Source organism: Microcaecilia unicolor, chromosome 1 (genome assembly GCF_901765095.1).
Source record: "Microcaecilia unicolor chromosome 1, aMicUni1.1, whole genome shotgun sequence".
NCBI classification, from domain to species: domain Eukaryota; kingdom Metazoa; phylum Chordata; class Amphibia; order Gymnophiona; family Siphonopidae; genus Microcaecilia; species Microcaecilia unicolor.
In genome coordinates, this window is record NC_044031.1 from 58,745,394 (window position 1) to 58,771,403 (window position 26,010).

Consider the following 26,010-nt stretch of genomic DNA (forward strand, 5'->3'; position numbering starts at 1 on the left):
GGATGTCTTGATTTGTGAGGGCCTTAGAGGGGCTTTCAGTGTGTGGTGGAAGGGGATGTGCTGTGGCCACCTATTTAATTTAAGAATGCCAGCATCAGGCCATGGTTTAGTGGCCTGATACTCCTGGGCCCTCTACTAGTCCACTCCCTCCACCTGGAAGTGCCCCTTCTCCAACACAGACCCCCCCCCCCCTCCAAGACTCCCCCCCCCCCCCCAGGCCTACCTGACTTAAAAAAAAAATCACTGGCATCATCATCCAGAAGGACACCAGCGAGCAGTAGCACTAGCTAAGGGGGTCAGGTTTCCATATAAGGGCATTATATACACCCACTGCACACTGCAAGTCGCATGGTTTGCATTTCATTAGGAGTGGCCTAGTGGTTAGAGCACCGGTCTTGCAATCCAGAGGTGGCCAGTTCAAATCCCACTGCAGCTCCTTGTGATCTTGGGCAAGTCACTTAACCCTCTATTGCCTCAGGTACAAACTTAGATTGTGAGCCCTCCTGGGACAGAGAAATATCCAGTGTACCTGAATGTAACTCACCTCAAGCTACTACTGAAAAAAGTGTGAGCAAAATCTAAATAAATACATACCCTGTGATGGCTTATATAATGCTGAATTAGGGCACGAAAACCTGCATTAATGTTCTTTAAGTTACATCAAGAGGCAAACAACATGAGTTATTGCCCTAACACAGATTGATAACTCCCCCCTCCCCTTGTATTCTTATATTAGCTGTTTAGGTGCACTACATCAAATGTAAAATGTTTGAACAAATGCAATCAGTTTTGGTGTATCTCCAAGGACTTGTCAGATCAGCTAATGGAAAACGTGCAATGGCTTGTGTTAAATGTTAAGTTCTTACTTGGACTCATGATTAAAATTTGTAGAATTTTAAAAAAACAGATGTCAACACACATTTCTAGCTACTTTTCTCCTCAAAATAATCATTTGAATAAGAAAATATTAATGACGCAACATAGAAATAAAACAAAACATAGAAATGAAAATAAAGATGAGACCATTAAAATACTAACCCAGGTATTAAGTTAGTCCAATAAGAAGGCATCATTTTCTTTCCTATGTTATTTCTATTTATCATCTTTAAAACTGGACTAACAAGGCTACCACATCACTTTACTGAAAATATTAATGAAACTGCATTTCCCCAAAACATAGCAATCACTTGAGCTTTAGTGTATGAAAGCGACTAAAAAAAAAGAAAACCAATCACCCTACCAGCAGCTACATGACAACATGCTCCACCATCACAATGCAATAGCTTAGTTTTAATCTAAAAGTTCTGTATGTATTGAAATGTGAATAAAATGTAAAAATGTGTCTGCTTGAGTCTGCCGGAATAACATGTTATTTAATGATTGGCTTCCCACTGACAGGAATGAAAGTAATTGATGAGGACAGAACCCATGAGGAATTTTACCACAGGGGGCAACCTCTTATTCAGTTTGCATTGCAATTCTTTTGACATGTGTAGTTTCATTCTTTAACAAAAAAAAAAGTTATTTTTTTCTTTTTATGCCAACTGTAAAGTAACATCAGTATCTCTAAAAATGATGCGAAACATTAACCACCAATTTTTCTAAAACGAATGTCTGAGTCTTCTATATAGACGTTCAAAAGCCTGTACTTTACAACTTGAGGGGCCCTTTTACCAAGCCACATAGGCGCCTTTGTGCGCCTAACAAGCGTCAATTTTGAGTTACCGCCCGGCTACCGTGCGGCCCTTGTGGTAATTTCATTTTTGATGACCGTCCGCTACGCGCGCCAGAAAATATTTTTATTTTCTGGCACGTGGGCGGTAACCGGACAGTAATCGGTATTTTACGCACACAGGCCACTACCGCCCGTTAACCACTTGAGACCTTACCGCTAGGTCAATGGTTGGTGATAAGGTCTCAGACCCAAAATGGACGGGCAGCAATTTTCATTTTGCCGCACGTCCATTCTTGGCAAAAATTTTTTAAAAGGCATTTTTTATAGGTGTGCTGAAAAGTTATTCTGCATGTGCCCAAAACACGCATCTCCACTACCACAGGCCATTTTTCAGTGTGCTTTTCTAAAAGGGCCCCTGAGGCAGGCTAATTATTAGAACCATCCGTGGAATGGAGTACCCTAGTGGTTAGAGCAGTGGGCTGAAAAACAGGGGATCCCACTTCAAATCCCACTGCAGCGCCTTGTGATATTGGGCAAGTCACATGGAGGACAATTCTATATAAGACTGGGCGCTATGATTTAGGCACCCAAATTATGCGAGCTCTGAGCCTATTCCATAAGGACACTGACACACATGAGTGTTCTTATGGAATACCAACTTAAGTTAGCATGTATTTATTTATTTGTTGGGATCTATTAACCACCTTTATGAAGAGATTCACCCAAGGCGGTGTACAGCAGGTACAGTTTAACATAAAACATACAGTTTTGTTAACAGCATAATAATAGTAAAAATGATCAAATATAAATATAAATACAATAAATGAGAACTACCATGAAACAGCATCAAAAATATACACATTTAACATCACTGAAATTTAAATAACAGATATATAATGCAATGTCAATATAATATTAATGAAATATCTAATAAAGACACATTAGAAATTTAGATGTGTGCACTTATGCCATGTCTGTTCTGTAAAAATATGTAGGTTGAGTTTTTTTTTTTAATCTTTTGTACCTTATTTGTAGATTGGGATGTTTATTATGTAAGATTGTATGTGGTTTGTTTCCTCAATATGGGGTCCTTTTAGTAAGGTGTGCTGAAAAATTGCCTGTGCTGGTGTAGACACATTTATTGGATGCGTGCGGGTCCATTTTTCAGCGCACCTGTAAAAAAGGCATTGACTTGCTGAAAATGGATGTGCAGTAAAATAAAAATCAGCGCATGTCCATTTTGGGCCTGAAACCTTACTGCCACCCATTGACTTAGCGATAAGGTCTCACGCGTTAACCGGGCGGTAATTGTCAGCACGTGTACACTGCCGATTACCGACCAGTTAGTGCCACACGGTAGAAAATTAAAAAATAACTTTCTGCTGTGCGTATCGGCCGCGCGTAAAACATGGCATTACCACCCGGGGCATGCGGTAGCTGGGCAACAGTTACAAATTGACGCGCATTGGATATTCGTAGGTCCCTACGAATCTTAGTAAATGGGCCCCTATATGCTTTCTCTGATATGTTACTTTTAATCGGTTCAACAATATAATAGTCTTAGTTCATCCTTTTTTTTCTTTTCCCCAGTCCTAGTGGTATTATCTTTTTTTTTTTTTTTATTTATAAGCATTTTGAGATACATAATATTCAAAACAGAATAATATTACACATTTGTAATCTTTCTTTCAATAGTAAATACAAATAAAGAAGGAAATTAACAATACACCCATCGTCCACAATAGTAAGAAATGATCCAAGAATCATAGGAGAAAATTTTAATTTGAGCTATCAAAATCAAGCTCAAACATTCCAATTAAACCAAGAACCGCGCTGGGCCCCATAGATTCATTCCTAAGTGCTATACAGTGTTCATTCGGGTCTAAACTTTCACAATTATACTCTCTTTACTTTTCAAAAAAATATCTAACTGATTGGGTTCAAAAAATTGGTATTGTTTAGTGTGGAGTAAAATCCTACACACACATGGAAATTTCAAAAGAAAATTGGCCCCCAGGGCTATAGCCCTTGGGCGCAAAGCAAGAAATAATTTACGACGTTTTTGAGTTTCCCTGGACAAATCCGGGAAAACTCTTATTTTTGAACCCAAAAATAAAGAATTCAAGTGCCTTAAGGATAACCTGAGTACTGCGTCTCGATCCAACTCTAATGCAAAAGTCACTAACAAAGTAGTCCTTTGAGTGACCACCTCCAGAGAAGATTCCAGAAAATCCGTTAAATTCATTGCATTCTGAGGGTCTAAGTTTCCTGGGGCTTGCTCAGCAATTTGAATATAATATACCCTTGTAATTGGTGGCAATGAGTTTTCGGTCATTCCCAGAATATCAACAAGATATTTCTTAACCATCTGTACAGGAGAAAGAATGGGCGATTTTGGAAAGTTAATCATACGTAGGTTAAGTCTTTTGGATTGATTTTCCAGGTATTCCATGCGTCTAGAAGCAAAGTTCCTTTCTTTAATTAGTGTTTGATCCACAAGTTGCATTTTTTCAACTTTTTGAGAAAGAATTTTTACTTCAGTTGCATGAGACTCATTAATTTGAAATTGTTTGAGAGCAGACTCTGCCAAAACTTTAATAGTTTCATTATTCTTTGAAATAGCTGATTGTAAAGTAAAGAGGGTTGTGGAGTTCAGTTCCCAAAGTGACTCTAAGGTCACTACAGCTGGTTTTTCAAACTGCCCTACATTAAATACCAGGGGAGCCACTTGAACAACTTGTTCCAGGATACTCACTGTCGCAGAATCCACAACAGTCACAGCTTTCTGCTCTGGAATAGTTGGTTGTTCAGGAGATGACCTTTGTGCTGCCGTCGAGTTCCCTCCCTGCTCGCTCCCTTCACCGCTTAGGGCAGAGGCTGCAGGACTCGAATGGAAGCGCTCACTTCCTGGTTGAGGGGGCGCTGCACGAAAGACAGGGCTTAGGGAAGTCCCGTCGACACTGTCAGTCAGCGCCGAGACGCTGAAACCAGCAACTGGAGTAGAAGTCGATGGAGTTCCGGGCGTTATTCCAAAGTGCTCAAGCGTCGGCTGGGAGAGCGGGGGCTTTGCGCCAGGGTCTGAGGGGAAATCCCTGACTTTCCAACGTCGCTTGCCCATCGCATCAACGGGCAAGGTAACTCCCTCCAGCTCTGCTCGAGCGCCACTTGAAACGCGTCCGTAGCGCGGAATCAGACCGTCGCCATCTTGGATTTCCCTCGTGGTATTATCTTGAAGAAATTGTTTACCTATTGGCTTGTGCACCAGGCAGCTACTTTATGGAATACCCTTCCGTTTAAGCTAAGGCATATGTCTAGCTACGATATTTATTACACTACATTTCAGACTTATATCACACTCTAACCTTACAGTTCTGAGCTGGTTACAAAAATTAAGGAGCCAGAACAATCACTGGAAATTACAACAACTCTAAATCCATATAATACGACCTAAAATATCAGTGTTCTTGTAGAACAAATTTATAAGAAGGGATTAAAGACGTCGTTGTTTTGCAAATATGTGTTAAGGACGTAAGATGTTGCAGTTACCCCAGTGAAGATATGTTGTGTTTTTGCAAGGTTATTGCTGACCACTATATTATGTCTATGATAATTTCAGCTTAATTTTGTTACATCCTAGACCTATTTTGTTCTAGTACCTTAGTTGTAATCTGCTATGAACTATGTTATTGGTATTAGCAGGCTATAAATGAATTAACTGTAACTGTTCCCGATTTGTCTCAGTTTTTAGTCTGTTATCCCCCCTGAACTGCGAAGGTTTTGCGGAATACAAGATTAATGTGAAATGCAATGTAAAAGTGACGCACATAAATGTTGCAGACATCCATGTTCCTCCCCCTAGTGAACACCCACTTGCATTTACACACCCAGGCAGCTCTGCACATACGTTATAGAATACCACTTACACGTGTAACTGCAACAATCACACACGCCAAGGGTTAATATTCTATGGCTTACACGTGCAATCAGCACCTAACTTTACATGACTTATTGTAGAAGGAGGGGGGTCACCCCTTCATTGCCCAAAGTACAAACTCAGGGTCCCTTTAACCAAGCCGTGATAAGCACTAACACAAGGGCCAATATTCTATGACTTACACGTGCAATCAGCACCTAACTTTACGTGACCTATTATAGAAGGAGGGGGGTTAACCCTTCATTGCCCAAAATACAAACTCAGGGGCCCTTTAACCGAGCTGCAATAAGCACTAACACAGCAAAAAATGCCTTACCATGTGGCATGCTCAGGTATCCCATGATAATTTGGGGATGTATTTTTTAGTGCTGAAGGCGTGTCTGGGGGGCGGAGAGTGGGTGTGTTCTGCACTAAAATCAGTTAATGCAGCCACATTGCCGTCTGCTAACCCATTAATGCATGCTTAGCACATATGCCCTTACTGCCTACATAATGGATGGCAGTAATGGGGAAAATTAGCACATGGCCATTAATAAGGAAAATCAGCCATTTTACCCCAGTGGAAAGAATGGCCTTAGCGTACAGGAATGACACACGTAAGGCCCCTCAGATTGTAGGCCCTCCAGCAAAAGAAAACCACCTGCTGTACCTAAATGTACACTGTTTTGACAGCTTTGGGGCTTGCAGGAGGTATATAAAAAATAAATAAATTATGAAAACAGTGAGAGTGTATTATATAGGATGGCATCACAGAGAAGACATGGGGAGAAAACCAGGGACAGGGTGAACTCAGCTGGGAGTACGACAAAGCTCTTTCCTTCTGTTAAAGAAAATATTTTCTTCAGGAGTCAGAAAGCAGACATTTGTAAGTCACACCGCTCGAGCCCTTGATAACAGGCAGATGTCTGAGTGGCTTGGACAACTTATCATTTCTAATCACTTGCTTGACAGGCAGATTTCTAGATTTCTGTATCCATTTTATGTGCTATATATTAGTTTTATGTTGCTTTTTGTATTTCTCACAATGATAAATGGTGTTTAAACTTCCTGTAAAATGATAACATAGAAGATTCCTTACCCAAAGTATAATTTTCAGACTCTGAGCCGCCCACACACGCCTCCCGTTCATGTTCGATTGCCTGCATTATAGAACACTCAGGGGGTGTCGTGACCACCTACACAGAACACAAGCAGAAAGCAAGAAAGGATAAGGAAGAAGTAAACCATTAATTATTTCATTATCAGTCTTTCAAGTCACAGGCAGAGTGAATCATAGAAATTAAAGTCAAATAAAACCTGACTCAAATGGAGACGAATGATATTCCCATAGTTATAGGGAGGAATTCGCTGAAGATATGGGAATCGGCCAATGAGCCAGATGCTAAATGGCTCTATTTGCAAAGTTAATCACCATGATATTAGCCATAAACACACAAATGTTTTGATAAGTATGTAATTTCTAATTCCAAATAGATGTGTGCCCTTTTACCGTGTATCAGCTAAAAGAGAAACACACACCAGGACTAAACTCTGTGATGAAAACTTGAACATTAGGGACCAATGCACTAAATAGTTTTTCCTCCTTTCTTTTTTTGGTTGTATATGGGAAAAGGTTTAGAAAATCTAGCTCTATAAGTTAACAGGTTACTGTCGAACCTTAGGGATATTTAAGAGGTTGGACAAAGGTTTCTCATTCATAGAGCCTTATAGTATTTCTTTTTTTTTTTCCAAATATGTTTATTATTTTAACATTGCATATTGCATACAATTGACATTTTCCATGCCTGCGATTACATATAGCGTCAAATATGAACATATACCCCCCCCCCTCCCTACCCACCCTCCTCCCCTCCCACCAAAGGTAACTCAAACTTTATATCCTGATCCTTTGTTACCATGGCCTCTATGCCTTATTATACTTGCAGGCCCCTCCATTCCATATACTTGCTCCATGTTTTATAAAAACGGATCACCCTTCCTCTTCTCATAGCTGTTAGTTTATCCATCACACAACAAAAATCTACTTTCACCAATACCTGTTCCACTGTGGGAGCTACTACTTGTTTCCATTTTCTTGCAATTAACGTACGGGCTGCTGTAACTATATATGTCAATAAACAATTCTGTGGATATGGTATCCCTGTCTCATGTATATTAAGCATGCATAAACCTGGGGACAGCTGAACAGAAATTCCCAGTTTACTTTGAATATACGACATCAGGGTCACCCAGAAGGTCTTAATGATCGGACATTCCCACCATATATGCCAGAATGTGCCCTCTGCCCCGCAGCCCCTCCAACATGTCGACGCCCCTGTTTTAAATATGCGTGCCAATCTGTGTGGCGTAAGATACCATTGATATAGCATCTTATATCCATTTTCCACCAGGGGCGTCGATATCGAAAAAGATAATAAATTTTTGTATATTTTAGTCCATTTCTCAGGTGTATAAGTGGTCGACAGTAGGGCCTCCCATTTTGCATTATATGAGGTCAAAGGGAGAGAATGGTGTATTAATGCTTTATAAATTCTAGATACTCCTCCCTTCCCTGACCCGGATCCCATTGCCCGCTCCAGTTCCGTGACAGCTAGTAGCAGCTCATTTTTAGCTTTCCGATGTATAAAGTCTCGGATTTGTATATAATGAAATCTGTCTCTGTCAGTCAGACCATATTCCTCTTTCAGGCTTTCAAATGTGTGGCACTGTCCCTCGTCCCATATCTGTCCCAATAATCTCAGAGAGGTTGAGGCCCAATGCCCATATACTCCTTCCTCCCTCCCTGCAGGGAAGTCCAGCGCAAAAATTATGGGGGTATTCAGATGGTACTTGCGGCCAGGAAACCATGTTAATCTGCATTTAATCCATTCCCCTAGGGCCACTCCCATCGGTCCCTGCAGTCCTTCTATAAGGCCTCTCAACAATGGTATTGGGAGCCATGGGGCAGCCCACAGGGGAACGCCTCTCAGGCCCCATTGTGCTGCGTGTGACCAGGGTTTGAGTATCCCCTTCTGCCCCATAGACAACATTTGCAACAATGTAGCTCTATAATATAACCAGAAATTGGGCACCCCCATTCCACCATCCTTTCTAAATTGATACAGCACATTTCGTTTAACCCGTGGGGGCCTTCTCCTCCATATAAAGGCAAAAACCTTACGATCTAATGCCCTAAAAAATGATTTTGGGATGTGGATGGGGATAACCATAAACAGATATAGTAATCTGGGGAGTAGGGTCATCTTTACTGCTGCTATCCTCCCCATCCAGGACATACCTAATCCCCCCCAGCGCTCCAAGTCCTGAAACATCTCTTGAGGCCTTATAGTATTTCTAATTAAAAATAGAGAACATTTCTGAAACCTATAGGAAGCCTCTTTCTCTTGTCTCCATATATGCATCCTTTCCTCTCCATCTCTCATCACTATTCATAAGACTGACAAAGCTACATTCAGGGACCCTTTTACAGAGCTGTCGTAAGCCCAACATGGGCTCTTCCGAGACTTCTGCCGGCCCAACACGGCCACCGGCAGTAGTCCCACCCCGAGCACACCCCATTTCTGGGGAAAAAGAAAAACTCCAGAAATGGCTTGTGCGGTGATAAACTCGGCGGTAAACGGGCATCACCACGTGCTGCCTGGTTACCACCGGGTTAGCGCAGGAGCCTTTATCGCCACCTCAATGGGTGGAAGTAAGGGCTCGCCAAAGGATGGCCATGCGTTAAGCGTTCTCTTACTGCATGGCCATGGTGTGTCTGGGGGCTTGTACCCTCTGCGGTAAAAAGGGGCCTGGCACGTGGGAAAAATGACGCCCACCGCTAGTGCAGGGCCCTTTTTCCCACAGCTTGGCAAAAAGACCCTTCAGTGAAGCTCCCATGCATATTTTTTTCAATGTCTTCCTGTAATCCTACCCAGTTTGCTAGTTTACTAACTCATTTATTACTCACCTACATAATAAAAATATGCAAAGATAAAACAAATTAACAAACAGAATATAAAGCCCCATTTTGCACAAGATCTCTAGCACGTTATTTGGGGGCATGCACAGGGTGGGAGCTAAAGTAGAGCAGGGGTGGGGCTCTCACGCATTTACTGCCAGATTCTATATATCATGCCTAGAAATTTGTGTGGAAATCCAGGCATACTCTATAACAATGCGCATAACTTAATTGGCTTAACAAGCTAATCAGCATTGATAACAGCACTTAAGCAATAAAGAGCACTAACTGGCAATAATTAGCATTTACATGCACAACTCGCTAAGCGTATTCTGTAATGAACTGCGCCTAAATTCTAAAGTGTGCAGGTCAAAAGGGGTGTGGCTATGGGTGGAGAAATGAGTGTTCCGTGGCCATTCCCAAATATGGTCCAGTGTGCACGGAGATTTATGCCACATTTTAGTTGGTGTAAATGGAGGCGTGTAGTTTTAGGCGCTGGGATATCAACTATATGTCATGCCTAAATCCAGGTGCCACCTATACAATATACTTAGGCGGAAATGTTTACCGTGTGGATATTATAGGCACCTTATTTAGAATCTGGCCCTTAACTTATAGAATGCTACAAGTTATGTGCCTATCTATGGCTTTTAGGCACAAGAATTTATACCAGCTCTAGGTCTGGAGTAAATGGTTGTGCCTAAATACTATATGCATATATACCTGGTTAGGCAGAGGTAGGTAACCACAGTCCTTGAGGCCCACAACTCAGTTGGGTTTCCAAGATTGCTACAATTTATTTATTTATTTTGATTTTGCTCACACCTTTTTCAGTGGTAGCTCAAGGTGAGTTACATGCAGGTACACTGGATATTAACTATGTCACAGGAGGGCTCACAATCTAAGTTTGTACCTGAGGCAATGGAGGGTTAAGTGACTTGCCCAAGATCACAAGGAGCAACACTGGGATTTGAACCGGCCACCTCTGGATTGCAAGACCGGTGCTCTAACCACTAGGCCACTCAGATCTGTGCATACACTGGAAGCAGTACATGCATTCATTGTGGAAATCTTGAAAACCTTGAGCTCATGGCACTGGAGAACAGTGGTTGCCCACCCTTGCTATAGGGGAAAGTAAGGGGACCTTTTACAAAGCCGCGGGAGGGCTAACGCACGGGTAGCATGCACCAAATGGGCACTACTACCGGGGTAGCGCGTGCACCCAGCAGTAATTCTGAGTTTGGCACTCACCGAATGCCACGGTACAAAATATTTTTCTATTTTCTAATGCGGGGCCGTTCCCAGCAGTAGTCGGCAGCACGTCCATGTTGGCGCGCACTACATCATTACTGTGTGGGTAGCGCATGAGCCCATACCGCTAGGTCAACGGCTGCTGGTAAGGGCTCAGATTGTAAATAGGCGAACGCTAGTTTTAATTTTTGTGCACAGCCATTTCCTGGCCCATAAAAAAATGGCCTTTTCCGCAGCCATGGTAAAAGTGGCTCAACACGTGCCAAAAACACGTGCCCACACTACCGCAGGCCACTTTACCATAGATTTGTAAAAGGACCCCTATATGCCTATTTTCCTTTACAGAATAAGCTCCTACCAGACAATTCAGAACACAGTTGTACAGCTGATTTACTCATTATCCAAATTTGATCATGTCTCTCCATTTCTCTTACACCTCCATTGGCTTCCGGTGGAGGCTTGGACAGCATTTAAGTTCTATTGCATTCTTTTTAAGATCTTGCAAGGTACTACCCCATTATAGATGTATGCTCTCTTTGTGTTTGCTCCATCAGCAAGGGCTTGGTCACCGATGCAGATGAGTCCTTTATATTTTCCAAGTCCCAAAGGCATGAAATCATCTCATTTATTTGAGTCCTCCTTTTCATTTCAGGCAATGAAGTTTTGGAAACTTCTTCCAGTCAATTTATGGTCTATTACAGACTATAACATTTTTAGAAAGTTTTGAAAGACGTTTTTATTTCAGCAGTTTGTTATATGTCATAAATGCTGATGATGTTTGTGCATGATGTATTAAGTAGGGTTATTTATGCTGTGCGTTTGTTGTAATTCTCTGGTTACGCCTGATCTATTCTTGGAATTGTGATCCGCGTTAAACCAGTTTTGGTATATGCTATGTTTAGGCCCTGGTAAGGGATAATTCTACAAGGCGGTACCCAGTTTTAGATGCACATAACCTGCATAAGTGCCAGTATTTTAGTTATTTACTCATGTAAGTGACAACGCATGTGTGTAAATCCTCTTCTAAAATACTAACCACTGTAGCGGTATGTACGTCATTTTTATGACACGTCCTTTCACTGTGGGCATGCACATGGGTGGAATTTATGTGGAGCATAGGTGGTGGAAGCAAGTACATGCATGGATCATAGAAGTCTATAATGTACATGCGTTCTAGCACATTTCTTTACAGCAGCTATAGGGCAGGTGTGTAAATTAGGTGTAAAATCAGCATTTACATGTCCATATTGCATGGGCATCGAAATGTCGATTTTATAAAGCCAGAATATGGATGTCTGAAACTGCTGTATATCCAGATGGCAGGGGGGCATAGCTGGGTGTGTTTGCAGCTGGACTTAAAACATGGACACTCATCCCCCATTGCAGAAGGGGAAGGAATGTCTATGTCTAGAAAGGTAGACATCGGATTTAGACCTGCCATCTGGAACATCCAGGGAACCCTTGTTGAAAGGGTCAGTAACTGTCTGCATTTACCCTGCCTCATCTGTAAAACAGAACAGAGAATAAGTGCAAAGCCTGTGTGCAAAGCAGGGATCATGCCCAGCATCTGCCTTCCATATACTGCATAGGGCACACTGAGCCCTATAAACACACACAATGAGGTGGTGCACACCCAAAATTTATGTTCCCTTTTCTGGTCACCCCCCCCCTGCTGGTCCAAAATCCTGTACCATGCCCTCATCATAAGTTCTGAATCCCTCCCAACCCCCCCCCCCCCCCCAGTGTTCCAGACCTCTCCTGATCCCTTCCCAAGTTCCAATCCACCACCCCCCCAGTTCTGATCCACTTCTTGCCCAATTCAACTAAATCCTTATCCACGAACACCAAACCCAACCCCAGAAAAAAAATGTGCTGCACCCCTAAGTCGTATCCTCACTCACCTCCCACCCACTTAGAACCTACTGCAGATGTAGATTGTGGATCCCAATGGTCCCGGGCCACACTTTTTTTTTTCTGGGGCTGGGTTTGGGGTTTAGATTGTATGGGGGCAAGAGGGGGATTGGAACTTGGGAGAGGGATTGGAACCAAAAAGGGAAGTTGGGAGGAGGATCAAGCACTGTTGGGGTGGTCAGGTGACAGCTTGGGGCATTATGAATGTCTATGTTGTTATTTCACAACATAGATGTTCATGTGCTGTGAAAATAACATCTACGTGTCTATATTTTGGTTGTCCATATTTTGGACTTTCTTTGTCTAGAATGCACTGTCATGCTGCATGTAGCTTGCTCTAGATGTCCATTTCACACTGAATTTTCAAATGGGCTCTACATCAGCAGATCCTGTTCTAAAATACTGCTGGAACTTTAGACATCATGGTTTGGATGTCTGATTTCTGACTTAAACGTCTTTTCTAAAATTCTACTCCACATGTTCAAAACGTTCAGTCCTCGAAACTACCTAGGCAACTTATTATAGAATTACACGTGTCAGCATGAGGATTATGGTTAAGCCAAGATCAATCATTCATCACTGAAGGAGGTTATCTCCAGGTGACCATGTAACTGTTTCTATGGAATGTTAAGATTAATTAATGACAGATTTTAAAATGTTTTCTAGACAAGTTAAGGCCTGACATTTCAGTTCGGTTTGTGAAAATGGAGATAAGTATGGATGAGGATTTTTTTTTAATATACTGTTTTAGCTACGATGAATTGTTTATTCAATTTGAATTGTTGTAATTATGTTGTAAATCCATACATCTGATATTTTCCTGTACATCACTATGAGTCATTTGATAGCATCTGCTAAATATGATAGATGAAAGAATGTATAAATGGTGCCAGGGGCTGTAATGTAAAAACAAACAAAAAAAAATACTGACCCCTGGACAATGGACAGCCACAGTGTTAAATGTAAACACATTCTATGTCCACAGAAGCCTCTCTTGCCCAACAATGGATGCAAAATAGAGCAGGGGTATTTTCACATAGAACACCATGCAAAAATATTCTGATACTGGTGTCATCTCCTTTACAACAACACAAAACTCAAGTACCAGGCATATTCTGAAGTAATACAAAACTCAACGAAAATCATTCAGGATTTATAGTACAAATTAGCATTCCATAAGGACACTAAGGGGCACTTTTACTAAAGTTCAGTACAATTTTGCACTTTCCGTGCGTTAGGGGGCGTCTTTTACTAAGGTGTGCTACTGTTTTTAGTAAAAGACCCCCTAGGAGCCCAATCTGTAGTGCAAAGCTGGTGTGGTAAATGCAGGGGACATGTCCAACATTTGCTCTGCATTTAGTGCATGTACCACACAGGTACAGTGTTACATGCAGTGGTAGACAGTGCAGATGCCCATGCTATCTGCCTCTGCATGTTACATGAGTGGAGGCCGCTTAAACACAAATAAACATATAATCAAGACAAAGCCATTGTTGCACAATCCCCAACTCTTTCCACATGGTAACTCCTGTTGCTCTAATCCCTTCAATGTCCGCAACCCTCCCAATGTCTGATCCCCACCTGCCCCTGCCCCCATGTCCAATCCTCAGCTCCTGAACATCACCAATCCCCTACCTGATCTACCTGGCATCACAATCTCCCCTTCTGAACCCCAAAGTCCAAGCTCCACCCCTGTTATCCAAGCCCCACCCCTTCAAATCAAAACTCCTCCCCTCCAGGACTCACACGAGGGATCTTTCAATGTTGTTACAGGGCAGTAGGGGCAGAGAATACCACTAGGGGAGAGAAGCACCACTTTGGAGGATGGCGTTGACTGGGGCAACAGCTGAGGGGAACTGCTGCCCGTTTGCCATGAGCCACCATTGAAAGACCACCAAAATCAGTCCTAGAGGGGGAGAGGAACCAGGAGTGGGGTTCTAATGTGGGAAGTGGGGCTTGGGCATTGTGGAAATCAGGAGGGTAGACTGTGATGCTGGAGGGGGGGGGGGATCAGGAGAGAGAGGATTGTGATGTCCGGGGGCTGAGGCTCAGACATGGGGAGGGGAGAAAGGTGGGAATCAGAGCAATGGGAGGTGCCATATGGAGGGAGTGGGAGATGTCAGGAAGATGCGCCACATGGCACCTACCTCAACCGGCATGCACTGTTGGTAGCACCACAGCATTTACCGCTTTCTGTTTAGGTCGTAATTGCGGCCATTCTATCAGCTGTTGTGACAGCTAGCGCTTGGCAATGACCTATGCACTAGCTATCAGGGCAGGCCACTCTTTGGCCTACCCCGCTCCCACCTGATAGCTCTTGATCCCTGCCCATTCCTCATTAAGCAGTTAGCGCAGAATTTTTACCGCGCAGCCTGTCTTAGCTGTTAAATGTTAGGTGGGTCAGCACTAATGTTTAAAGTGCAGTAAATCCCATGCTAGCTGCTTAACACAGTTTAGTAAAAGGGTTCCTGCTTCCCAGAACTCACACAAGGAGTTTTTCTAGGAAAAGACTTGAATATTGCATTGGGCTTTAGAACATCAACAGGCTTATTTTCGAAAGTGATCGCCGGCCATTTCCCGACATAAATCGGGAGATGGCCGGCGATCTCTCAAAAGCGGCGAAATCGGTATAAACGAAAGCGGCTTTTTTGACAGCATCGCCGCTTTCCCGTCGCCTGGCCGGCGAAAGTTCAAGGGGGCGTCTCAGCGGCATAGTGAAGGTGGGACATGGGCGGGCATAGGCGTGGCTACCAGATGGCCGGCTTTCGCGGATAATGGAAAAAAAAGCGTCGTTAAGCAGTATTTCGCCGGGTTTACTTGGTCCTTTTATTTTCACGACCAAGCCTCAAAAAGGTGCCCCAACTGACCAGGTGACCACCGAAGGGAATGGGGGATGACCTCCCCGTAGTCCCCCAGTGGTCACCAACCCCCTCCCATACTAAAAAAATACAAATCAAAACCTTTTTTTACCAGCCTGTATGCCAGCCTCAAATGTCATACCCAGCTCCCTGACAGCAGTATGCAAGTCCCTGGAGCAGTTTTTAATGGGTGCAGTGCACTTCAGGCAGGCAGACCCACGTCCATCCCCCCCACACCTGTTACACTTGTAGTGCTAAGTGTTGAGCCCTCCAACCCCCCCCAAAAAAACCCCCCACTGTACCCACATGTAGGTGCCCCCCTTCACCCATAAGGGCTATGGTAATGGTGTACAGTTGTGGGGAGTGGGTTTTGGGGGGGGGGGGATTTGGGAGGCTCAGCACCCAAGGGAAGGGAGCTATGCACCTGGGAGGTATTTGTATATATTTTTTTAATTTGTAGAAGTGCCCCCTAGGGTGCCCGGTTGCTGTCCTGGCATGTCAGGGGGACCAGTGCACTACAAATGCTGGCTCCTCCCACGACCTTGGATTTCGCCAGGTTTGAGATCGCCGGCATTTTTTTCCATTATCGCTGAAAAACAAAACCGGTCATCTCAAACCTGGCGAACTCTGGCATTTGGCCGGGCTAAACCGTATTATCGAAAAATACGGTTCCAGCCAGCTATTGTGCCGCCGGCGACGTTCGATTATGCCCCTCCACGGGACCTATTGGGAAAACAGATCCCTACATAGAAACTTCATGCTTACAGAATACCTCCTTCAGTCACACATGCAAAACAAAATAAGAAACCATGAACTAAACACAGAAATATGTATACAAAAATTAAACTAAAACTCCAAGAAGACAGACTGCTTGCAGTAAAATTTCAGAGAAGCAGAAAGAGAAGCATGTCCTCCTGTACTGTGCAAAATATAAAGACAGCAGACATAAATGCCCAAAACTGACGTATTCCAATCATGGAGAAAGGTAGAAACTGGATCTCCCAGATCTCATTTCCACCTTCAGATCAGCTGGTTTCTATTTTGACTGCACAAACTGTTGCTCTAGGTTTTGTTTTGACTGCACTGGCAGATCCAGCTTTTACCCTCTCCCGGTAAAAATGGGCTCCAAAGGATCCAGGGAAGATCCAGAGGACAGATGGAAGTTCTCCATTGCAAGAAAATAATCAGAATTTACACTGGCTTGATCTGAAGGATACGAAGGTTCTACGGTGCATGCAAGGAATCATTGTAATACTTTTAAACAAGCTGAGCTTCCAAGGGAGTCAATAAAACAAGATCTGTGCTTTTTATTTAAGTTTGAATTAATTAGATCTGGCACATTCAGCTTTGAGGATAAGCAGCATAAAATCTGTTTTGCTGTTCTGGGATCTTGCCAGGTATTTGTGACCTGGAATGGCCACTGTTGGAAACAGGATACTAGGCTAGATGGACCATCGATCGGATCCAGTATGGCTATTCTTACATTCTTCTCTCCTTGCTACTATCTCAACCATCTCTCGATTTATTTCCCTCCCTTATCTAGCATCTCCCACTTTGCTCCCCTTACCCCTATCCTAAATCTGTCTTTACTTACCTTCCCTGTCCAGCATCTCCCTCTTGCTTTCATTCTCTTCCCCTGGTCCAGCATCTAATTCTTATTTTCCATCTTTTTTCCCTAGCCCAGCATCTACTCCTTGCTTTCCTTCTCCCCCCTGTTTCACTATCTCATTTTGCTTCCCTTCCCCGCTATGATACATTCTCCCAGGTCTGCAGTAGCACTAAAAGCAAAAGCAGCACGTGTGTACTCAAGGTCTGCTATGCCCCATCCCCTCTTACGCAGACTTCCTGTTTTAGAAAGGGTAGGTACCAAAGTCTTAGTTGAAGAAAGGGATCCCTAATAAATAGTGCACACAGGGAATCGGAGACATATTAATGACCTCCCCCAAAGAAGCGGATGCAAAATGGGTCCCCGTTGGGATAGTCATAAATTAAGATAAGTCTCCTTTAGTCACTCCTAGCTTGCTGGCTTAACCGAGGTCAGGACAAAAAATTGTGAAGATTCCTGTTCCCCCATTTTGGTTTAATCTGGATGATGATTGCCATTGATGTTTATGTCAACCTTACCTGCCAGTTTGATTTGTGCGGGTACAACAAGCGAAGGAGGAATTGACAATTGAATATTTAAAATATATATCTTAAAAACCTAAAAAAAAGAAAGAATAAAGTTTTCATTGCTTTATATTTAAATGCAATTTGGGTTGTTGTTTTTTAAGGAGAGCCTATGATTGAACAGCCATTGGCAGCCGACTTTTACAAATTATTTTGAGCAGGACGTCGGCTACTGCACTCATTGAGGTCCCTTTTCCCTCCATTTTTTACTAGATAGAGCGATTTACCTCTATGCCTCTTCACTCTGGATCGTTTGGACACAAAGTGTAGGTAACACCACAGGCCATAATATGCACAGGTGCTCAAAGGCCCTGTGTTGCTTTTTACTTTTACTTTGCTTGTTCAGGGTCTCTTCCAACCCCCTCTGGCTACAGCAAATAACATCTGTACCAGCAGACCTTCCTGCTACCTGCCCAGGTGGAGGAGGAGAAAAAGTAGCCTTTTGCTGCCAGGAACAAAATGAGATAGCTGCCACAGGGGTGTTGGGGGGGGGGGGGACTTTTTGCAGCCCCCCAAAAGATTGCCATCCGAGCTGGCCATTTCACTCTGCTTAGTGGTAGAGCCAGCACATTCATAGAGTTTGTTCTACCACTAATTTTAAGTGTCTGCTTAAAATCTACTAGTTGTGTTGAATTTAAACCATTTTTTCCCCCTTGGTATAACAAACAGCACATCACCCTGCCAAAAACATCACTACTGTACTTATAGACCGTTATTAAATGGACTTGGGGAAAGTATAAAATGTTTTGTACTTTTTGGGGATCTTGCCGGGTATTACCTACAAATGCACCCGGTCTGCGGCTCCTCACTACCTCTCTACCCTCATCTCCTCCTATGTTCCCGCCCGTAACCTCCGCTCATAGGACAAATCCCTCCTTTCAGTACCCTTCTCCACCACTGCCAACTCCAGGCTCCGCTCATTCTGCCTTGCCTCGCCCTATGCCTGGAACAATCTTCCTCAACCCCTACGCCAAGCCCCCTCCCTACCCATCTTCAAATCTCTGCTTAAAACTCACCTCTTCAATGCTGCTTTCGGCACCTAACCTTTCGAGAAATATAGTATGCCCCATCAGATCGACTCTACACTTGTCTTTTAGATTGTACACTTGTCTTTAGATTGTACACCTGTCTTTTAGATTGTAAGCTCCTTGAGCAGGGACTGTCCTTCCATGTTAAATTGTACAGCGCTGCTTAACCCTAGTAGCGCTTTAGAAATGTTAAGTAGTAGTAGTAGTAGTAGATCTTGCCGGGTATTTGTGACCTGGATTGGCCACTGTTGGAAACAGGATGCTGGGCTCGATGGACCTTTGGTCTTTCCCAGTATGGCAATACTTATGTACATGATGAGCAGCATTACGTTGTGGGGATGCTTTCCAGCGATGAGAACAAGGCGGCTTACAGAGATCAAGGGGAAGATGGATGAAGTAAAGCACAAAGATGCTGGAGGAAAACATGTTTCAGTCTGCCATAGACCAAGGACTGGAGAGAGATTCAATTTCATCAGGACAATGATCCCAAAAGCAATAATGGAGTGACTCAGCAAGAAGTGAGTGAGTGTCTTTGAGGAACCCAGTGGAAAGCCACCAGGGCCGCCGAGAGGGGGGGACAGGGGGGGACAAAATTCCCGGGGCCCGGGCCTCCAATGGGGGCCTGGCACCACAGTCCCACCCGCCACCGCCACCGGGCCTCTTCCACCTGAACCCCCGCCAGCAGGACGTCAGACGCACAGAAGCCCTGCAGAGTACAGCGAAGATCAGCTGAGAGGAGCGCATCTGTGTGGGCCGCGCACGCCGGAGTCAGAAGACAGCACTTCTGCTGGCAGGGGTTCAGGTGGAAGGGGCCAGGTGGCGGAGGCGGGTGGGACTATGGCGCCGGGCCCTCCTCAGGGGGGTGGCGGTGGGGGCGGCCTTGTCCCGGGCCCGGCCCAGTCTCTCGGCGGCCCTGAAAGCCACATCTGAATCTGTAGAAACACTTGCAATCCCCAAATGATCCCCAGCCAGCCTGATCAGGAGTCAGCAGCTCAACAGTGCCAAGATCACAGCTGTATATGGTACTTCTATCTTCAACCTAAAAACTGTGTGCCTGCTTACCTGCCATTGCCTTCCCTTTCCTGCCTCTTTTTGTCTCCCTTTTCATGTCTCTTCTGTCTGCTAGGAGCCCCTCCCTCTCACAACTTTTCAACCCCCTCCTTATCCATAATGAATAGACTTGCACGCACTGCCTCCATTATATGATCATTTTTCGAACCTTAGAGTCTGTTTTAAAGTGGTTCATTTCTTATTTAAAAAAATATTGATAGTTGACTGTTCCCTGAAAAAAGACAGTTACAAATCAAGGGGCTGGTGGTTGGGAGGTGGGTCTAGTGCTGGGCAGACTTCTACGGTCTGTGCCCTGAAAAAGACAGATACAAGTCAAGGTAAGGTATACACAAAAAGTAGCACATATGAGTTATCTTGTTGGGCAGACTGGATGGACCGTGCAGGTCTTTTTCTGCCGTCATCTACTATGTTACTATGTTATATGATCATTTTTCTCTGCATATTCAGTTTGGATATCCTGAAATACACAACTGGCTGTGGAGTCCTCAGGATATGTTTGCGAAGCACTGACCAAGAGATTTTGTCTATACAAAACATGATAAACAAAAAGGCAAAGAGGCTCATTTTCAAAGCACATCAACTTGTACAACATCTCAAATGCAATTTACGGCAGACTTAGAATTGCCCTCCTTTTTTGAGCCATCCTGACCTGTCAGGCAGGAGGCCCAAATTCGGCTTTCAACTAGTTCCTCAATCCAGCTAAGGCTGAGGCTGCTGCGGAGGTAGCATTCAAAGATCTTGGCCTGGAGCAAGCCCAAGAGTGACAAAAAGAGTAAGAGTGCACTTATACTGGGCTCCAACCACAGGAGCCACCTTTTCAAAATGATTGGGGGTTCTAAGTCCAATGGAAATAACCCCTCCCTGGAAACATACAAGGAAGTTTCTCAATGTTGGGGGTGCTCAAGCACCCACAGAGTTGGCTCCTGTGGCTCCAACAAGACTCACAGCCCAGGCCTCTTTGCAGGGGACTATCATTATGATTTTATTTATTTAGATTTTGCTAACACCTTTTTCAGTAGTAGCTCAAGGTGAGTTACATTCAGGTACACTGGATATTTCTCTGTCCCAGGAGGGCTCACAATCTAAGTTTGTACCTGAGGCAATGGAGGGTTAAGTGACTTGTCCAAGATCACAAGGAGCAGCAGTGGGATTTGAACTGGCCACCTCTGGACTTCAACCAGTGTTCTGACCACTAGGCCACTCCTCCAGGTACAGATAGGAAATCAAGGAAGTACCTATCCTGAGCCTGAAACCTAGGAATGTGAAGTACTAGAATCTGCTGTAAAAAGAAAAAGAAAAATTAAATCTGAAATGTCCTCTTGTATACTTGTAAAAAAACATCTTTTTTTTTTTTTTGTTAAGTTTCAGTGCCCAGCGATTCCACCTTCCGTCTGATACTGGAAATGCTCATGGAATTACTGCAGAAGATATTTTCAAGACTTCATAAATGCACAACCCAAGTCACCAGGGCCAAAATGCAAACAAAAGCTGTAGTTAATTATAATGAGGTAGAATTCTGGCACCTTGTCTTGGAGCTCTAGATACAATAAAAAGAAATAATCTAAAAGTTAAAAAAAAAAAAAAAAACAACCCCCCCCCCCCCCCCCAAAAAAAAAAACAAACAAACCATCCACGTTCTTGTAAACAAATGTTCTGCCCTGTTTCACAAGTTTTAAAATAAGACTGCAAGATCTATTTTCCCAAGGGATAACTTTGAAAAGCGTTCAACATCTTTGGAGGCCTATTTCTGCCATAGAAGCTTTGTAAGTTCATGTATTCCTGAAATAATTAACAAATTAAATGTAAAACAGGCAGAAACAAAGCTCAATTTAATGAAAACAAAGATATGTAGAAGCTGCATCTGCTAGTCCAAGATAAGAAAGGCAAGATTTCTTGCTTTAAATTGTCACAGTTACTGCTGCCATAGAAATGCTGTGTACAGAAACCATATCCACTGTCATTTAACTGTGGTGCACACTGAAAGGATAGATATGTAAACAGACCAGCAAATTGCTTTTATCTAAAGCACCTAAAATAAATGTTCTCTCTGCTCATCTGGTGCCTAACCAAAGATAACCACTTCATTTCACATAAACAGTTGTTTTACATAGGTAACATAGTAAGTGATGGCAGAAAAAGACCTGCATGGTCCATCCAGTCTACCCAACAAGATAAACTCATATGTGCTACTTTATGTGTATACCTGACTTTGATTTGTATCTGCCATTTTCAGGGCACAGACCGTAGAAGTTTGCCCAGCACTAGCCCCGCCTCTCAATCCCTGCCTAAAACCACTGGTTTTACACTGACAACTCTCTAATATTTGATATATAACTATAGGGACCCCCCCACCCTCACATTAATGATAAGATGATGGGTCCCAGGGCTGGAGGTAGGGGGTGAATTGTCTCCAAGGCTCTTACCCTTTACAACTCTTCTTAAGCCTAGGTAGCTTAATGTTCCCTGCATTGGGCGGGGGGAGAGGTGCTGTTTATACATAAGTCCAGTCCATACACAGACATGTACAATAAATTCCAATTTAATAGTAGCCCAACTGGGTCAAACATGAGAAACATACATCAACCCTGACTAATACTACAAAAATGAGCACTTGAGGTAGTTACAGGTTCTTCACTAGATACAGAATAATATCTATAAAAGCATTACTCTCCTCTTCCAGCTTGCATGAAGACAGCTTTTCATTGCTCCACTCAACTCACTCCTTTTTTATGCACTTCAGGCAGCTTCCCAGAACCCTTGCTGAGCTCGCAGATAATGGATCCTCTTCTCCTTAGGTCAATGGTTCCCAAACCTGATCCCGGAGGCACCCCAGCCAGTCAGGCCTCCGGGACATCCACAACGAACATTCATGAGGGAGACTTGCATGCAGTGGAGGCAGGGCATTCAAATCTCTCTCATGAATATTTATTGTGGATATCCCAAAAACCTGACTGGCTGGACTGCCTCTGGGACCAGGTTTGGGAACCACTGCTTTAGGTTATTATGAATATCTCACGTGGCTATATTTCTCCTTCTTCTCCTCAGGTTGTCCATACCTGTTAAAACTCATTTTGTCTTTTTTTCATTTGTCTCCCGAGTTCAGAGACTCCACTGGTGTGTCTAGTCCAGCTTTCTGGTCAGACTGTCGGAAAAGTCCTGCTCTGTGACTGTTTCCAGCATGTACCTAGAGTAAAGCTGAGGCAGGTCAAATGCCAAGTCAGAGCTTCCTAGTGAGTTTATTTAAGTATGCAGCCTCCTTACTCTTCTTTCTCCTTTGGGTTCAAGAGAAAAAAGACATTTCCTCTCTAAACCTTCGGATATATATAATCTCACCAAATAACCTCAGTTCCTCTTAAAGGTTGGGCTTGATAAGGGCTCTATGGAAAAATTATCAGATGTGGCCTAATGCTGATTCCAGAGCACAGATATCCCTGCAACCCCCGGCATGTCCAGATTAGATGCCAACAATGGGCTTAGTGAAATCCAGGTCAGAAAACTATAAGGACTCCTCCTGTGCACAATTATATAGGTTTCTTTGAATTCCACTTTTACCATAGAGTTGGCCAAACAGGTAGAATAGGTGACTGCCAAAGCCAGAAGGATACTTGGGTGCATAAGGAGAGGAATGGCCAGCAGGAAAAAAGAGGTAATAATGCCCTTGTATAAGTCTCCGGTAAGGCCCCATTTCGAATACCGTGTGGAGTTCTGGAGACCGCACCTTCAAAAATATATAAACGGGATGGAGTTGGTCCAGAGTGCAGTTACAAAATTGATCAGCGGTCTCTGTGGGGCATAGCCAGACCTCACAGTGGGAGGAGGCCAGAGGTGGGGGGGAGGGGCACATTTTGGTCAATTTCACTAAAAGGAGCGTGCCAGACATGGGGGAAGACAGAGACCGGCGTTGGACAAGGCTTCAGCTGGCGGGGGTTGGGGACCCCCACCAGCAAAACCAGGGGCCCAGAGGAAATTTGGGGGGGGGGCAGGCCCCCGTGGCCCGACGTATCTATGCCACTGCTATCATAAAGTGTATGATGACAAACTTATAGACCTCAATATGTGTATTCTGGAAGAAAGGCAGGAGGGATCATGATAGAGACATCTGAATATCTCCATGGCATTAATGTGCAGGAGGAGAGTCTATTTCAATTGAAAGAAAAACTCTGGAATAAGAGGGCATAGGATGAAGTTAAAAGGTTTTAGGTTTAGGAGTAATCTAAGAAAGTACTTTTTTTTACAGAAAGAGTGGTGGATACATGGAACAACCTCCCAGTGGAAGTGGTGGAGACCAAGAGTTGGTCCAGGTCTGTGCCCTGAAGAGGACAGGTACAAATCAAAGTAGGGTATACACAAAAAGTAGCACATATGAGTTTATCTTGCTGGGCAGACTGGATGGACTGTGCAGGTCTTTTTCTGCCATCATCTACTATGTTACTATGTAAGAGTGTATCTGAATTCAAGAAAGCCTGGAACAAGCATGTGGAATCTCTTAGGGAGAGGAGGGGAGAGTGGAGGTGGGGGTGGGCAGACTGGATGGGCCATTTGAACTTTATCTGCCATCATGTTTCTATGTTTCTTATAATTAGGAAAATATTCTACAACCTTCGGTTAGTGTGCCAAATTATGATGTTCCTGTTTTAGTCATAAGACAGATCTTGCAAGCTATTGCTCTCTCCAACCTAGACTACTGCAATATTGTCTACCTGGATTTATCACATTTGCAAAGATTGCAAAATACCACTGCAAAGATGGTTTTAGAAGGCTATAGATAGGACGGTGGAACCACTTTCCTAGTTAGATTACTTTGATATCCAGTTCAAGCCAAAATGAAGTTTTAATTGCTACCCTTTCTATATAAGATTCTTTATGGATTGGCACCATTCTAAATGAGTGATATGGTGGAATTACATGTTTCAGATTCTAATTTATGATCGACTGACTCATATAACTGAAGTCGACATCACCTAAACATTTTTGTTTAAAGACTGCCTACTGAAGACAAGTTGCTGGGCAGCCCTTTTTACTCTGAACATGTTACCTGTGAGGCACAGATCTGACCTACTTACCTGTCTTCCACGTGTGGTTTCAAAACCTGGCTATTCCAAAAGAACTTGTGCAGTCAAGAATAGTTTATACCTTGTTTGATTTAACGATTTGGTTTGTTATAAGAGTACTGAATGTACTTGCATATTGTTCTGGGTACACTTCTCTGTTGTAATCTGCCACAAAATCATTCAGGGTTAAGCAGGCAAAAAAAACAAATGCCGAAATTATTAAATTAAATTCATTCATTTGCAGCCTAGATATGGAACTTGCAGCCAGGAGACACTAGTCCACCAGGTAACTTAGTTGTTTCACATTCTTACCTAAACGTACTTGGTAGTTACTATAGTCTTCATGGTAGTGATGTCAGAAGAGAAGAAATGTTAACTACATAATTTAATCCCCAGAACAGAAATAGAAGAAAGACTAGGAGGGAGGCAGGAACTGCAGAATTAAAACCTCAGCAGATGGAGCTGGATGTGGCGGGTTCCGAGCCAATCACAGAAACAGGAGAGTTAGAGCCTCAGAAGGGACAGCGGGAAAGGAACACAGTCCTGGCCAATCAGAGGGAGTGGAAGCAGGAGGAGGAGGAGTCAACAGAGCTATTAAAAGAGAGGAGACAGGAGTTGAGCTCAGTCTCTGTTGAGAGACCGAAGTGTGCGGACCCCTGGCCAAAAGACCTGCAACCCTGACAAGGTACAGACCTCTACTGGTATTTTCCTATCTTTAAACTGCGGCATTAAGACTGACTGTTTGGGAACTATTTGGTCTAAGCAATAAATGTTTTTCTTTTGTTGTTACTACCTGCTGGTGAGAGGATGCATCCCTGGAAGGAGGAACGGATTCTAGGAGATATGAGGGTGGTGGCAGGCAGGCTAGCAAACCTGGCCTTTTTTTTTCTTTTTTCATTTGCAATTAACTGGAAACATTTTTTTTTAATCAAGCGAACCCATAATTTTTGCCATAGTTTGTTGTTGTTTTGGACCTTGATGTAAACTGTAAACACCCTAGTGACCTAGGGAGGACCGGAACATTTTTGCCTCCCCACAGGGGTTCGACCTAGGGAAAGGCATAAAAGAAGGGGACCTAGACTCAGTGTTGGAGAGAGATTGGGCGACTCTTGATAATCCATTCTG

At 43.5% G+C, this 26,010-nt stretch overlaps 1 protein-coding gene across 1 annotated transcript in view; it reads right to left on the reverse strand.

Moving 5' to 3' along the window:
- VIPR1 (vasoactive intestinal peptide receptor 1) overlaps positions 1-26,010 on the reverse strand; it is a 598,917-nt gene that overhangs the window by 394,057 nt on the left and 178,850 nt on the right. Inside the window, exon 2 of the mRNA XM_030197713.1 lies at positions 6,688-6,784. Within this exon, the coding sequence (XP_030053573.1) occupies positions 6,688-6,784 (97 nt within the window). The remainder of the gene's footprint in view (positions 1-6,687; positions 6,785-26,010) is intronic.